Source organism: Melanotaenia boesemani, chromosome 6, assembly GCF_017639745.1.
Source record: "Melanotaenia boesemani isolate fMelBoe1 chromosome 6, fMelBoe1.pri, whole genome shotgun sequence".
In the NCBI taxonomy this organism is placed as follows: domain Eukaryota; kingdom Metazoa; phylum Chordata; class Actinopteri; order Atheriniformes; family Melanotaeniidae; genus Melanotaenia; species Melanotaenia boesemani.
In genome coordinates, this window is record NC_055687.1 from 38,509,008 (window position 1) to 38,526,563 (window position 17,556).

The 17,556-nt window shown below is 40.8% G+C and overlaps 1 protein-coding gene across 4 annotated transcripts in view; it reads right to left on the reverse strand.

Moving 5' to 3' along the window:
- The window catches only part of dyrk1b (dual-specificity tyrosine-(Y)-phosphorylation regulated kinase 1B), a 79,742-nt gene that overhangs the window by 39,743 nt on the left and 22,443 nt on the right, over nt 1–17,556 (reverse strand). For 2 of the 4 annotated variants that reach the window (XR_006010798.1, XM_041988154.1), the window contains exon 1: nt 8,676–10,416. The exons of the other annotated variants lie outside the window; for them this stretch is intronic. Coding sequence is in view for 1 of the 2 variants with exons in the window: in XM_041988154.1 (XP_041844088.1) it covers nt 8,676–8,778 (103 nt within the window). In the remaining variant the exon portion in view is untranslated. Of the gene's footprint in view, nt 1–8,675; nt 10,417–17,556 lie in introns of those variants that run through there. 4 annotated transcript variants of the gene reach the window in all.

Genomic DNA, 17,556 nt, shown 5'->3' on the forward strand with positions numbered 1-17,556 from the left:
CAGGGTGGAGAACGGGGGTTACAGTCTATCAGGGTGGAGAACGGGGATTACAGTCTATCGGGTGGAGAACGGGGATTACAGTCTATCGGGTGGAGAACGGGGGTTACAGTCTATCAGGGTGGAGAACGGGGATTACAGTCTATCGGGTGGAGAACGGGGGTTACAGTCTATCAGGGTGGAGAACGGGGATTACAGTCTATCAGGGTGGAGAACGGGGGTTACAGTCTATCGGGTGGAGAACGGGGGTTACAGTCTATCGGGTGGAGAACGGGGGTTACAGTCTATTGGGTGGAGAACGGGGGTTACAGTCTATCAGGGTGGAGAACGGGGGTTACAGTCTATCAGGGTGGAGAACGGGGGTTACAGTCTATCGGGTGGAGAAAGGGGATTACAGTCTATCAGGGTGGAGAACGGGGATTACAGTCTATCTGGTGGAGAACGGGGGTTACAGTCTATCAGGTGGAGAACGGGGGTTACAGTCTATCAGGGTGGAGAACGGGGGTTACAGTCTATCAGGGTGGAGAACGGGGATTACAGTCTATCAGGTGGAGAACGGGGGTTACAGTCTATCGGGTGGAGAATGGGGGTTACAGTCTATCAGGGTGGAGAACGGGGATTACAGTCTATCAGGTGGAGAACGGGGATTACAGTCTATCGGGTGGAGAACGGGGGTTACAGTCTATCAGGTGGAGAACGGGGGTTACAGTCTATCAGGGTGGATAACGGGGGTTACAGTCTATCAGGGTGGAGAACGGGGATTACAGTCTATCAGGTGGAGAACGGGGGTTACAGTCTATCAGGTGGAGAACGGGGGTTACAGTCTATCAGGTGGAGAATGGGGGTTACAGTCTATCGGGTGGAGAAAGGGGATTACAGTCTATCAGGGTGGAGAACGGGGATTACAGTCTATCAGGTGGAGAACGGGGGTTACAGTCTATCAGGTGGAGAACGGGGGTTACAGTCTATCAGGGTGGAGAACGGGGGTTACAGTCTATCAGGGTGGAGAACGGGGATTACAGTCTATCAGGTGGAGAACGGGGGTTACAGTCTATCAGGGTGGAGAATGGGGATTATAGAACCTCTCACCAGTTGGGAATGTGGAACATTTAACGTGAGTCTACCTTCAATTAATGCACCATTAAAGATATAAATTTACAGCCTGATAACACAAAGCTTGTACTGCAGACATTTAAATCCAGGTGTGTGTTTTGACATGGCCTTTATTCATTCAAACTTTATTGACAGCTCCAGCTCACAACAAAGAGTAACAGAAACTTTAAGTATAATGCTGGTCAGGGCTGCAAGATGCATCAAAGTTGTTGTAACATTAACGCATTCAAAATCAACATCACAAAGATAAGCACAGTAAAGACATCTGGACCAGAGATGGGGCCAGCACAGTTGGGTTAATGACGACTGTGTTACAATTAGTGGAGTTTTACATCTAACCTTCATGCACAAAGTATAAATCTTCAACACCTCCTAACTGCAGGATTACAGACCCACCCAGACAGACTAGCTTTGCTGCCACAGGAAATCAGTAGGTGGCAGGATACCACTAAATGACAAGTTCAGCTCTGTCACAGGAGCTCTACATCAGCCCAGCACTGACTCAGAAACAACAACCAGGGAGCACATGGTGTGTTTTAATGGGGACTATGCCTCCATGAGCTCTGAGATGGAGGACAGGAGCAGAATTGGTCCTAACCGTGAACTTGATGGCAGGCTGGGAGGTACAACAAGGCGAACAGGAAGTTAAAAGCTGGAAAAAGCTTCAGTTGGTTAAGAAGTAGTAGTTATAGACTGTACCAGGTTAGGAACAACATGCATCTGTCAGGGAGACTTCAACACCAAAATACTTTCCTTTTTCTAAAAGCCCGTTTCAGTCTGTAGATCCAGAAATCTCTGATCATGCAGCTCAGAAAGTAACCATAAAAAGAAAGCAAAGCTCAGAAGAGTGATGGTTAACTTTCAGTGACCGGTTCAGATCGAACAGATCCACATGGAAAGAAGCAGGAAGTCCCAGAGAATGGAAGAAAAAACAAAGACCAGCCCTGAGTGGGACAACTGTAGGAACATTTCAGGATTCTTCCCAAGACAGAACCAAGGAGTTTCAGAAACCCGACCCCAGAGGATGAGGCGTTGAAATGAAGCAAGCTATTTTTACTCCTGGACACTGATCCAGATCCAGTCTCATGTTAGAACATGGTTTTCTAATTACAACATGCGAAGATTTCCACAGCCAGACACCTGCAGACATCACACGCCACCTCTTCATGGAAGTGATGAAAGGTAAACTCAACCAGCTTCACTTATCAGCCTCCAACAGCTCCACAGTTCCCCTTTAACTTCAGCTTGTCTGTATGTTAACCAACCACCACACACCTGCTTTCTATGAACCAATCAGTGCGCAGTAGGGCTGCAACGATTAGTCGACGTTGTCGACAACGAATTTAGCCGTCGACTATTGTCAGCAAAAAAAACAAAAAAAACCTACAGAGTGAGACATCGTCTTTTAATCCTATCTCTGCTGAGAGTTGCACATGCACAAAGAGGGGAAAAAACTACAGTGAGACATCTTCTTTTTTTTTTTTATCTCTGCTGAGAGTTGCACATGCGCAATAATGTCCGCCAGGGGAAAAATATGGTGGTGGACCTGGGAAGAAAACCGCAGTGGAGAACGTTAAAAGTCTGGGATAACTTCACGTTAAACTTACAAAATAAATGAAATACATGTGAGGTTTGTAAAGCGGACCTTGTGTACCACGAAAGTACGTCTGCTCGAACGCTCGAACATTTAAGGAGGAGGAACGTCGGACTTACATAACAACCTCATGGAAGATTTCAAAGCTGAAAGTGAAATAAGATCCATATATAATAATCATGAGATACATAATCCGATTGGTCGACTAGTCGTTTTAATAGTCGGTGACTAATCGACCATCAGAATAGTTATTAGTTGCAGCCCTAGTGCGCAGTTATGTCACAGGTGGCTTCACTCATGCTGGGGAACACATCAGAAAACAGGAAACGAGTGAAAAAGTCACACTACTGGGCTTGAGGTGACTCCTCCTCCATCATTTCCTGTGGAACCTGCATGATGAGGCGAAAATGGCTGCCCTCCTCCAGCCAAGCCACAGGCCACATTCGTGCATGAGAAATGTTGCACTCATTCTTGTAGATGTGCATACGTGGGCTTGAGATGCGACACAAGAAAATAGAAAAAATGTTCCGATTTTTGTCGCTAACAGCTGTTACAAAATATAACCATGAGATATTAGTGTAGTAAACAATTCGATAAAAGTAAAATGAATTTCACTGATTTTTACTGCTTGCCACTATAATCAGTACCATTACAATAACATGCTTTGAGTAGAATTAAAAGCTGAATTCTAAAGTTTATAAAAAGAGACTTTCTTACTAAAAATAGCACAACAGTGATGATGAGATGGAGAGGGAGCATGTGTCCAAGTAGACAAAAACATCCATGATGATTCATGTAATTTAATATTGTTCCGGACGCAGATCAGCTGCACCACAGCAGCAGAATCACCACATCATGCTGTATAACTGTGAGATGAGAAAATCAAGTCCTAATGAAATAGCAAAGCTACCTTTGCATTAACAATTATGCACATAAACCTAATAAATTAACATGAAATCAAATTACCTCCATAATAAAACACAGAAAGAGTGGCACAGCCTTGAATCTTTTTATTTTAGTTAAGATGTTAGTTTGTATAGTCTATCTGTTCACAGTTCACATGCTAACAGGTCAACGTGCCGTAAAAAAAAAAAGGTTTTGCAGATTGTCTAAACCCGAGGCGCTCAGCTGAAATACAACTTTCCTTCCCTTGGTAAACAATCAGGTTGCGTTGAATAGACGGCGGTGGCGACGCAGAGCCGAGAGGTTTAGCTAACACTAGCTAACACTAGCCGTGGCATCTAGAAACCCGACGTTCGCTGGCCCAGCACATCGTTTCTACATCTGAAGTACAGCATGATGTCACACACGTCTTTGTGTTGACCTCCAGCTCGGTGTTCACCGGCCGGTCCGGCTGCTTGCTGGCGTCCCCCCTCCTCTCCAAGCCCTCGGCCCTCCCTCCCTATAAAAGGCTTCAGCCAGCGAGTGATGGCAGCGCGTAGTGTGGAAATGAAATAGCAGAGAGCAGAACAAAACGTTCACCTACAGACGACCAGTATTCAAGATTACCTCTAAAAAACCTGGGTGGGTGAATTTGGTGGATAAGAAAGGGACCGAACCCTCTGGGGTCTGGGATTTGCCAAGAGGACTGCGAGAGCTGAAGAGGCTGCAGGTAGGCGTGGAGCTGGACAGGTGACAACATAAACCGTCCACGTTACTTGGACATGTTGCACAAAATGCTGATGTTGCTTTGCTGTCAAGGCGCGTGAGGGGTGGGGTGGGGGGTGGACCACTTTGTTTTGGTCTACAGGCAGAAACAACAGCAACCCGGTGTTTAAATATCAATAAATAAATAAAAATAGAAAAGAAAGAGAGCTAGAAACAGAAAGCGTTTATTGGAATAAATAAATTCTTTAAACATTTGTAACTTATATGAATAAATCCATTTATTTACAATTTATTTATTTAAACTTTTTTATTATTTTAATTCACTTAATCAGTTTATTTCTATAGCACCTTCCATCAACACTCACGCTGACCGAGGTGCTTAACATCAGAGCATTTTCAATGTTTCCTTTGATGTTTGAAGCTTTAAACTTGCAGCCTGGATTTATTCCATGAACTGCTAGCATGTTGGTCGTCTGCTTGTATGTTCAGGTTCACATACATGATAAATAAATGTCTGTGTGATGACCTCATTGGTTCGCGTATCTGACCACGTTTTAGCTGTTAAACTGGATCTGGTTTAGTTATTGAACATAAATTAAACCAGCAGCGTTCTGAACGAGCCCTGAGGACTTTGTAAGGGAAAGCTGGTCCTACAGGTCAAAGAGGTGATGGTCGTGTCCACACACAAACAGAGCTGCAGCATGTCCAGTAATAATAAAAGTAACTGTAATATTATTTATAAAAGTAACTAATATTGTTTATGAAAGTAACTAATATTATTCATAGAACTAATATTAATAAAAGTAACTAATATTATTTATAAAACTAATATTATTTATTAAAGTAACTAATGTTATTCATAGAACTAATATTAATAAAAGTAACTAATATTATTTATAAAAGTAACTTATATTATTTATAAAAGTAGCTAATATTATTTATTAAAGTAACTAATGTTATTCATAGAACTAATATTAATAAAAGTAACTAATATTATTTATAAAAGTAACTAATATTATTTATTAAAGTAACTAATGTTATTCATAGAACTAATATTAATAAAAGTAACTAATATTATTTATAAAAGTAACTTATATTATTTATAAAAGTAACTAATATTGTTTATAAAAGTAACTAATATTCATAGAACTAATATTAATAAAAGTAACTAATATTATTTATTAAAGTAACTAATGTTATTCATAGAACTAATATTAATAAAAGTAACTAATATTATTTATAAAAGTAACTTATATTATTTATAAAACTGATATTGTTTATAAAAGTAACTAATGTTATTCATAGAACTAATATTAATAAAAGTAACTAATATTATTTATAAAAGTAACTTATATTATTTATAAAAGTAACTAATATTGTTTATAAAAGTAACATATTATTCATAGAACTAATATTAATAAAAGTAACTAATATTATTTATAAAAGTAACTAATATTATTTATAAAAGTAACTAATATTGTTTATAAAAGTAACTAATATTATTCATAGAACTAATATTAATAAAAGTAACTAATATTTATAAAAGTAACTAATATTATTTATAAAAGTAACTAATGTTTATAAAAGTAACTAATATTATTCATAGAACTAATATTAATAAAAGTAACCAATATTATTTATAAAAGTAACTAATATTATTTATTAAAGTAACTAATATTATTCATAGAACTAATATTAATAAAAGTAACTAATATTATTTATAAAAGTAACTTATATTATTTATAAAAGTAACTAATAGTGTTTATAAAAGTAACTATTATTCATAGAACTATTAATAAAAGTAACTAATATTATTTATAAAAGTAGCTAATATTTATAAAAGTAACTAATATTAATTTTAAAAGTAACTAATATTGTTTATAAAAGTAACTAATATTATTAATAAAAGTAACTAATATTTATAAAAGTTACTAATATTATTTATAAAACTAATATTTATAAAAGTAACTAATATTATTTATAAAAGTAACTATTATTTATTAAAGTAACTAATATTATTTATAAAAGTAACTAATATTGTTTATAAAAGTAACTAATATTATTCATAGAACTAATATTAATAAAAGTAACTAAAATTATTTATAAAAGTAACTAATATTATTTATAAAAGTAACTAATATTTATAAAACTAACTAATATTATTTATAAAAGTAACTAATATTTTTCATAGAACTAATATTATTAATAAAAGTAACTAATATTATTTATAAAAGTAACTAATATTTATAAAAGTAACTAATATTATTTATAAAAGTAACTAATATTGTTTATAAAAGTAACTAATATTATTAATAAAAGTAACTAATATTATTCATAGTACTAATATTATTAATAAAAGTAACTAATATTATTTATAAAAGTAACTAATATTTATAAACGTAACTAATAGTATTCATAGAACTAATATCAATAAAAGTAACTAATATTATTTATAAAAGTAACTAATATTATTCAAAGAACTAATATTAATAAAAGTAACTAATATTATTTATAAAAGTAACTAATATTTATAAAAGTTACTAATATTATTCATAGAACTAATATTAATAAAACTAATATTATTTATAAAAGTAACTAATATTATTCAAAGAACTAATATTAATAAAAGTAACTAATATTATTTATAAAAGTAACTAATATTATTCAAAGAACTAATATTATTAATAAAAGTAACTGTAATATTATTAATAAAACCCACTACTTTCTGTGTAACATTTTATAAAATGCCAGAAGCTGCAGGGTTGGGGTGGGAGGTGTGGGGTGATCAGGGGGCGGAGAGTGGGCGGGTCGGGATACTCAGGCAGGAATGATTGACAGACAGCAGCTCAGCTCACTGACAGGATGCAAAGCCAGATTCACCAAGCAGCTATGTCACAGAGCGTCTTTGATGGGGAAGACTGCTGCTGCTACGATTTGAGCTGCTGTCTGTCACCAGATGAGGATCAGCAGGTAAAGAATAAAGTCCGGTTTTACTTTTACACCCTCAGAAGCACAAATCCGTCCCTCTGCAGGAAGATTTCATCAGAAACTCTGAAAGAATAGAAGTCCGAAACTAGCAGATCTAAACCAGGTAAGTTCACATCCCTTTATATGTGTTGGTGGGCGTGGCTTCTATGCCTGCAAGGCGAGGACCCGCCTACCTGCATCTGGAGGGAGGGGCTGTGGGTTTTCTTTTTTTATTTCTCGTGACGGCTTTAGCAAAAAACAAAACCTGGTTTTGCCCTGTAGAGGGCGTCATGAGCCATTTTTTACCCACAAACTCCCGTTTTTAAAATAAATAAATACTAATTTTATCATCAGTATAGGTCAGGGGTTGCCAACATCTGTCCTCGAGAGCCACAATCCTGCAGGTTTTCCATGCATCCCTGCACCGACACACCTGACTCAAATTAAATGGATCCAACAGCCTATAAGGATCTGCACAATGACTCATTAGTTTAAGTCAGGTGTGTTGGTGCAGGGATGCATGGAAAACCTGCAGGATTGTGGCTCTCGAGGACAGATGTTGGCCACCCCTGGTATAGGTGGTTTGCATCATAATTAAAACGGTTGTTTACAGCTCAAAAAACACATTTTATGGTGCGCTAGCCCTTTAAGAAAAGTAACTTTGATATTATTAATGAGACAAATTATTAATAAAAGCAACGGTAATATTATTAATAAAAGTAACAGAATAAAAGTAATGTTAATAATAATAATAATAAATATCTAATGTTATAAATAAAAGTAAGGGAATAAAAGTAACTAAAATGATTTAAAAAGTAACTTATTTTATTAATAAAAGTAATTAAAATAATTAACTGTACATTTTAATATGCTAATATTATTAAAAGTAATAAATATTTCAATAAACTACACACGTGGAAATGTCCACGCATGTACATTTATAATAACGTCTAGATCTGATCCTTGTGTGAAAAACTGGCTGTTCCAGTTCCAGGTCCAGTTCCTGGGATTAAATGGTTAAACTGGTTGTCTGGAACCGTTGACGTGGAAACGGGTAAAATATCTTTCTCCAGAAACGTCAGCCTGTTCAGAGTGTTTTCTAAAGTTCAGTACATATTAACATCGTGTTGCTGTGTCTTTACAGTAAACCAAAGGGGAGGAAACGTGGGGTTTGTGTTATTTTTAGGTTAGTATGAGGTCCTTGTCTTGGTCCGACCCACTGGAGACCAGAATGATCCGTTGGTGGAACCTGTACTAACATGAGTTTGACTGCCTGCTCTAACCAGACATGTGGTACGTTAGACGGGTTAACCACATCCAGTTTCTACTAACAACACACACACAGCTTTTATCAATGGGTTTGTGTGTGTGTGTGTGTGTGTGTGTAAGTACTGACTCTTGTTCTTGCGAAGCAGTGCTGGAGTGATCCAAGCCTCTGATTGGACCATCCTGCAGGAGGGCACAGTCTTGTCATCCACTGATGAGGATGTGACAACCATGGAAAAGCTTGGTTAGCGTTGACTCCAGCAGGGAAATCAAGAGTCAGTCACACTGCTTTGACAGCTTAGCGGGGCAACGTTCAGTCGCAGAGTTCACTTCAACTTTTACATCCAACTGAAGAAACAAAGCTTGAAATGGTGGGAAACTGACCAACCAATCAAAAGGCACCTTCTTCTCTGGCTCAGTTCGTTGTGACTGGTTTCTAAGGCAACCAATGGGTGTACAGGCAGCTTGTCTCTCTGACATACAAATATAAAGGGAGATGTAATCTCTGTCTTACGTGGACTTACACTACAGATATAGATCTCTTACTCTACATAAATATTCTGTTTCTCTGTTAACATGGGGACGGGGAGGAAATAGAATATTTGGTTTGTCAGGTTAGCTTTTGCTTGCGTTGGACTTGGCAGTTTCATGCATGGTATCTGTGGGCTGGTGACAGATCTTTCAGGTAGTCAAAACAGGAAGTTTTCCTTTAATCTAGATAAAGAAACTGTGCATGAATAATGACATAGACTCTACTATTAATTCACTAAAAGAAAAGTCTGAACCAAAACAGCTGCTAATTTACTCATCACGTTGTCCTGATCACCAACAGGCCTTCAACGATGGGACAGGCTACATGTTCAGTTCAGTTTCTACAAATGTTTGGATCATTCAACCACAATAACAATCCGTGTGTTTATAATTTATCCAGATTACTTGCAGGACACATGGACTTTGCTGGGCTCACCCAGCATGCTGCCAGGTGGGCTGAGCAGGAGGTGCAGTGGCTGCAGGGAGGAGAAGAAGGTGAGGGGGAGTCAGGTTTCCAGCTGCCTGCTTTTACCCCATCCCTCACACTAAAAATAGCTCCAACTACTGAGGCTTTCTGGGGGCCTGGTGGCTGGACCACTGCGCAGAAATGTTATCACTGATTAATCCGGGTGGGAATTTCACAGAACCCGCTCCACCACAGGTCCACGGAGCCCGTGGACGTGTCCGATCCCACTCACGCCTTGACGCGGTAGGGTAAGATAATCTCCAGAAGCCACAGCAGGAGTCTCTATAGCAAACAGCTGCATAAACACATGTAAACAAATCAATCCGAAGCAACTTGTTGATGCCACAGGCACGCGCACAAAGTTCCTCTGACTGAGTTTCCACACTCACGAGCCCACAGGTGACGCACACCAGCAGTCAGTGTCTCCTGCTTAGAGATAAACGTCTGGGAAAAGAAAAAAAGGAAGTAAAAAAGTTTAGATCCAATCTGTGGGGGTCTGCCCCCGCGAGTCGGTCACCACGAGCTGCTGTCAGTCAGAAGTCCCAGGCTGTCCCCGGTTCACCAAACAATCCCACAATCCACGAACAGGTCTGCCGCTTAGGTAATCACACGCAGGTAAACTCACGGACAACTTCGGGAGAAGAAAGCGGAGCTGGCTGAAAGTAAACAAAAGACACCAATCCGGATCCACCTGACGGGCCTCTCCTTCCGTCTCTTCTTGCTTTTATGTCCTACATTTGTCTTTCTCCGAACTGGAGGCTTTTACTTTATTCCCTGGAGATGGAAACATTCACAGGGGCGAATTTGAGTCATGTTTTCACCCGTTTCACATCCCCTGCTTCTCCGTAGACGGAATCTGTGCAGCTCTCCCCAACGGCTCCCCCAGCCTGCGAGAAGGACCGTACCACTGCCGGCGGAGGGGTCCGTCTGGATCAGCTTCGCGTTGGACCAGCTAAACCACCACAGAAACGCTCGGGAGATTAAGATAAAACATAAGAACAAAGACAATTCTTCTAAAATGTTACACCAACCCCCGCATTGATGCTAGCTGCCTCCATGAATTGTTACCGGGAAGAACTCCTTCCCTCTGACCGCAGTGGTCCGCTCCAAGCAAACCTCTCCCGTCCTGTCCATTTATAGTAACAGGGGGATATATATACTGGAACTTTATATACAGGCATACATGGACAGTCTTTCCTACCACCTTAAAACAATCACATAAACACAGCTCTGACACGTGAAGCACTTTCTGAATGCTTTCAATCTGGTTTTCTTTAAGTATTCAAAGTCTAAAGCTCGACAATACAGCTTAAAGTAGAGTCTTCTGTAAATGTATGTTTTTAAAATAAAAAAAGACTTGGCGTTGCCTTTACATGAACACCATTCTGTTGTAAGTGTTAGGGAGGCAGAGGGGGTTTGGGGGGAGGGGGATCGCGCCCTTAATCTTACACTTCTTCACATATAAAACTGATCTACCATTTTTATTAAGAGTTCAAAATGGCCGAGCTGAACAGAAGGGGCACATATAACACACAAAGCCTCACTGTGTCCAATCTTTGAAAAATATTTTACTTCTGTGTACTCTTAGTAGACGCAGCCTGTGCCCTCACTCAGCAAGCACCCCCGATGGCTCTGTTGCTACCCGACGCCAAGGCAATTGCAACCCTATTGGCTGGGGAAAGTCACATCCCCGCCTGTGATTGGCTGACGGTGCGGTCTGTGGGTGGGGCGCTCGGCTCAGTTTCTCTGTGTCTGCTCGAACGGCGCGAGTCAGGAGTGACGCGGAAATAGTTTGAAGATGTCAGGTAGAAATGGAAAGAAGGACGTGGAGACAGGAAGGAGGGGTGGAGATGGAGCCGGGCAGAGGGGGAGAAAGCGGGGTAAAAAAGCTTCCTGAAGCACATGGTCCTGAGTGACTCTGTACAGCTGAGATGTTTGACTTCTCACAGACCAGCCGAAGCTAGCTGATCCTGTTGCTATCCGAGCATTCCGGCTAAATCAGGCATAATGCTGCCTGGGAACAGCTCGCAGTGTCATAACCCAGCTGACAGCTGCTTAAAGGAAAACTCTCCCGCATACAACTGAGATATGTGTCACTGCAGATCACATTCACTCACTCCTCTTTCCCTTAAACCTCAGCTCAGCTGGAATCCAGTCAGAAAACTCACTGAGGCCAGTTTATTGATAATCCTCATAAATCAAATAACTTTCAACGTGATCATTTCATATTTATCTCTCTATTATAATGTGTGGTTCAAATACACCCGTTTTTACCATGTAGACCTCAGTTATCCTTACAAAACCCACAAAATGCAATTATTCTATTCTGTTCTATTCTACAGTCATTTAGCAGATGCTTCTATCCAAAGTGACTTACATCTGAGAGGAAGAACACAAGCAAGAATTCAAACAAGATGGGACGATTAAGTGCTAGTCAGACTGCTGGGAGTCCAGACGCAGTGCATATAATTTATTTATTTATTTATTTAGTTTTTTGTAAGTCATTTTGTTTAAATACAAGATCACAGTTTTATCGAATAATATCATCTTGGGTATAAGTGCAGCAGCTTCTTCAGTACTGAGTTGAGCCAAAGAGCTGGACAAATCTTTCTAACTCATTCTGAGTAGAAGAGTTAAGCTAAGTGTGGAAATGCTCCTTAAACAACTGAGTCTTTAACTTGCTTTTAAAAGTGGATAAGGGCTCTGTGGATCTGTAGCTTGGTCCAGAGCCATCGATATACTCAAAGCGACATTGACTCCCGTGTACAAAACATGGCGGTGCACTTCCGGGTTACTGTAGACGTTCAATAGTTCCAAACACCAGATCAGACTGGGGTCATTGCCAATGCATTCATTTGTTTTCAGAGGGAAGTTGATGAAATATCAGTCTTATAAGTCATGAAAATGCATTTACATTCTGTCAGAGTCCTGCAATAAAATAATTATGTCTGTTCAATGTGATAAGTTTTTGTTTAAATGTATTTTGCCTTTGTGTGTTATACATATTGTCCTTTTACCCCATGGCCTTCCAGCTTTTTCGTTTAGTTCGAATAAGTGTGGTCACGGTCTTCTATTATTTATTTCAGTGTACTGATCAAATGCATCATTATTCATAGATTCATAGAAGCCCTAACAACCTAAAGTGAATTGTAAGGATGGTTATCAGGAAGAAATAGAGAGGCTAATGAGGACCATCATGTCTGATCCCTGGCCTTCAATAAATGCTAGCTTGTTGGGTGAGGTTACTATTTCCCTTCCAAAAATGTATGAAATTATTGTGCTGGTTACACTTATTTAATCTATTGTCAAACATGACTTGATCATCACTTAAATCAACATTAACATAAGAATGCATTCATTGACAAACATATATGTGCAGCATTAATATGTTTATTTAGTTTTCACCTTCAGTAATCCAATCGCTGCTGTCTGTTCTGTAGTAGAGTCCAGCAGCGCAGGGTTTGTTTGGAACTAAAGGAGGCTCCATGACCCACGTGACTGCTCTTACAACAAAGTCAACGGATGATGGTTCCACCACCGGGGAACAACAGAGAAGAAGAGTCTAGCTACTGATGTGGCGCCACCTTGTGGTGGGAGCACTAGGCGTCTTTTACTGGCAGAGCGTAACTGTGGAGAGGGAGTGTAGCTCTGGATTAAGGAGTGGAGGTAGACCGGAGCCGTTTGGGTTATTGTTTTGTAAGCCAGAAGCAGAGCTTTGAATCTGATGCGCTGCAACTGGAAGCCAGTGGAGAGCGATTAGCAGCGGAGTGACATGAGCTCTTTTGGGCTGGTTGAAGACCAGACGTGCTGCTGCATTCTGGATCATCTGCAGAGGTTTAACCTGTACTATGTACAATTACTGTAAATATATATATATATACACATACAACAGTGTGTTCAGTTAGAGGCTTCTTCGTGTGCAAAAATTAACTGCACAAAAGGTGAATTTTAAAATGATAAAAAACCAATAACTTATACAGTAATGTTAAGTAATTTCCCTTTTAGGGATTAATGAAGTATTCAGAAGCTACATCTGTATTAGCAGCCACATGTAGGACATTGGTAAACAGGAATGGAAATTTCTAATACATTCAATCAAATAATGCGCTTACATACAAATTTTACAAATCTTCTTGGGCATGTTGTCATTGTAAACAAGAACAGGTTCTAGTTGATTCACCTGGTTATAAATAAAGATTCCTGGTACTACAAAACAATCAATGCGACTTCCTTTTAAAGGTAGGGTATGAGACGTTTTTCAGAAGCATTTTTACTATATTGCTTAAAATCCCCTTCACACCCTGATTGAAAAATAAAAAACTTTAAGTCAACTGTGGAACAGACAGGACTGAAAAAACATCAACCAATCATTTTAACTGGCCGGTTCTAAAGATTGGTTGCTGACATGTCTATTAAACTCAACTGCCATTTGTCCCTCCCCTCTCGACCCCTCTTCGCACGCCCCTCTTCGTGCACGAATCATGAGCTCTCAGAGGCTTGGAGCATGTGTAGAGGCAACAAAGTGAGAGCCAGAGCTTGGCTAGCTTACTACATCAATATGGAACACACTTAAACGTCAGGGACATTACGACAGAAAAGGTGCCGATATCGAGTCGGAAAAGAAAAACTGTTGGAGAAGGCGGCTTCCAACAAAAAAGCTGAAGGAGAGCGGAGCAAGAGCAGAATGTTAGCGAACTGATGCTGCCTAGCGCGCATGAACCCTCAGGAAGCAGCATTGCATGTTTCTGCGCTTTGGAGGCGTGGCTTCAGGAGGAAGTCTGGAAAAGAAAGGGTTTGGACTTTTAAATTGTCTATTTTGAAAATGTAGGTTGCTCAACATGTTTCCAGGATTTCCTACTCTACCTTTAATTATCGCATTATGAATTATTTTAACCAGCTTGTGAATGCAACTGTCCATTTAATCTCCCTTGTACTAGATTTCCAGATCATTTATTGGTTATTATGATTATTACTATTGCTAATTTTCTTTTTCCGAGAAAAAAAGGTTAACAAAAAAAGATCTGATTATTTTAAAAGCCACATATATTGTTTTCTCTATAATGTCAAAGCACCTTGTCATGATAAATATATAAAATTGGAGATTCATGTCACTTCCACATATAAAATATACAACTTTCTTTATCCTAAACTTGAAGTAACAAACAGTAATTTTATAATTAGTATTTTTCCTTTGTGACTTCATGGCCTAATATTTACAGTCAAAGTTGTACCCAGTCAGTTCTTTCTCAGGGAACACATGCATCAGGAGCTAAACTGGGGTTCAGAAAACAACAATCTCCTTTAAAACTGGACATCAGCTTGGAATTTGATCGTCAGTGTAGTTTTTTGTGGTCATGTGTGCCATTAGTGTTCCAGTTAACAGGATGCTGTGATGCTGGCTTTGCACAGAAGATAATGTTGAAGTGAGTTTTCACTCACCTGCAGAGAGAAGTGTTTTACTGTCATGCCATACAAACCCCACACTTATCTCTTACAGTTACTGACAGATTACCAAGTTTTTCAGAGCGTGCATGCCGGTGATGGCTGAACTCTCAACACAGCTGCTGTACGTTTGTAATGAGGCGTGATTACAGTGACCCCATAACTGGCCTGAAGGAAGCTGTGAAAATGTCAGCTTGGATTTAAACCAATATGTTGTGATTAACAGCAACGTAAGGATGCATGTCAGAGCAGGAAATAAAGGAAGCGCTTCCTGTTATCAAAGCTCTTATACAGTCCTCACATTTAGTTCTCTAGTTTAGTTTTAGTCTGTGCAAGAGCTTCTGTAGCTTTATTAAACTTTTTTTTGTTTTGTTTTTTTTTGCAGCTCATCACTGATGTAAAGGCCTATGCTGATAAATCCCCCTCCCCCCCCGCGCACACACACACACACACTTACACTTTTCTCCACTAAAATGTCTCTTACATACTGGGTTGGTTATATTAGTGAATATGGTAATAAAATGTTGTATTTCCCCATTGGCTTCCACTAAATCACGCTCAGCTGTACTAACGGCCAGACAGCGGAGATTACAACGCGAGCGCGAGGTGGCAAGCAGACTCTGAGACTCACGTGCCTTGCAGCAAAATTCCACCCAGCAACTACACACTGTACCATGGCAACAGCCCTGCCATTGGTCCCCGGTGCGTTTTCAAATGACCAATAGGATGGCCAGCCGCGGGTGATGCTTGTTGCTAGGTAAACATGATGCAGAGGGAAGATAGAGGAGCAGAATTACCATGCAGCTACTGCAGGGCGCTTTCAGCTAGAAGTGGAGGAGCACTTCACACTCAGAGAAACCTTCTGTTTCTCAGCACTTGGTGGTGCCACAGAGCCAGAAGCAGAAAACAGGAATGACACAGGAAAAAAGAACTAAAATCAAACTGGTTTAAAACTGCTGAGAAGTCAGCTGCCAGGAGGAAAGTTAGCTTGAGTCTTTGTGCTTTCGTTAGACTACCAAGACGAACACAGTTTACTGTACAGCTGACACTTGGAACACTAAATTACTGTCATTACATTACAAAACAAACAAACAAACAAAAAAAAAAACAGCATTGTGATCTCCTCTGAGGGAGTAATAAAGTAGTTTTAAATTTAATTTAATTTCTTTGTTCTAAACTGAGCCGTGACAGTGAGGGTATTTTTTCAAACCATGAGTTTGTTAATTCACTGTATTACTGTAAACTTAATCCACAGGTTATGGGTGTAAGTGGAAAATCTGCCACTGTTCACACAAAGTTGGAATACAACAACAGTAAAGTCAGCTTCTGGGGTTCCTTTATTCTACCAGGACCATGTAGTCTGGGACCGACCAGGATCATGTAGTCTGGGACCTACCAGGATCATGTAGTCTAGCACTGTCCCTTGTGGCACCCAAGAAATGGGTGTGAGAGGACCCCTTTGCTCTTACCTCCCACGCTCATGACTGTTTGTGAAGTGTGTGTTGTTTGCAAATAAAATTGAGGGGCAGTGACCACACCGTGCTGGGAGCAAGGCCACACGAGCAGCCCTGCCTGCCATGCACTACGAGAAGTTGTTTTTGTCTTGTGTTTATTGTGTTAAAGTGTAATTAAAACGGAGGGGTGAGCTGCCACACGGTGCAGCCAAAGAGGCCACTTAGATAGCCCCCTCCATTCTACCCAGCATGACTTGCACACCTCCTAAGTCCCTACATGTGTGTGAGTAAGAAGGGGAAGGAGAGGGGTCCAGAGATGTAAGTCCAGAGGGAAGCTAGCAGCAGTAGGCAACCCCGTTCCCCGGAAGGCCCCCAAGGGCACGACAAGCCAGGAGCAGCCATCCTCCACCACCAGGACACACAGCAACTGCTGCACCCACCACATGCCTAGGGGGGAGGAGGGGGAGGGGGACAGCAGGAGAGCCCAGACCCATAACCCACCACCCCCAGGCCCACCCCACAAGCGCATGTGATTCCTCCCCTCCCAACATACACACCTATATCCTTGCCCACTCTCACTCATCCTGGCACATACACACACGTACAGCAAAAACACACACACACACACACACACACACACACAATACACACACACACACAAACCTCACAGTCTCACCACTAAGCACACCCAGCACCGCCCCCTACGATCCCCCTCAATCCCACTCAGCCCCACTTCAAAGCCCTACGCCCTTCCTGCTCTCCGGGCCATACCCTGAGTCCTGGGGTTGCAACCAGACCCCAGGGCATACACCAAACCACCCCAAGGTAGCACACCCGGGCAGGGCCAGATCCCCTGGCTCCAACTGACCCCTCCACCCCCAAGAGAGGGGCCACCCCCAAGTACCAGAGCCCAGAACCCCCACCCAGCCCGCCCTAGAATAGCCTGGCCACCCAGCCCAGGCCCCAGGCCCCATGCCCGCTGGCCCCACCAGTGGCCACACCCCACCACCATGAGGCGACCCCAACCGCAGCCCCCCACAAACCCCACTGTGGAGCAGCCCAGATCCCCAACAAGGGAAACCACCAAGGACCTGCAGCCATAAGCTACACCCCACCAA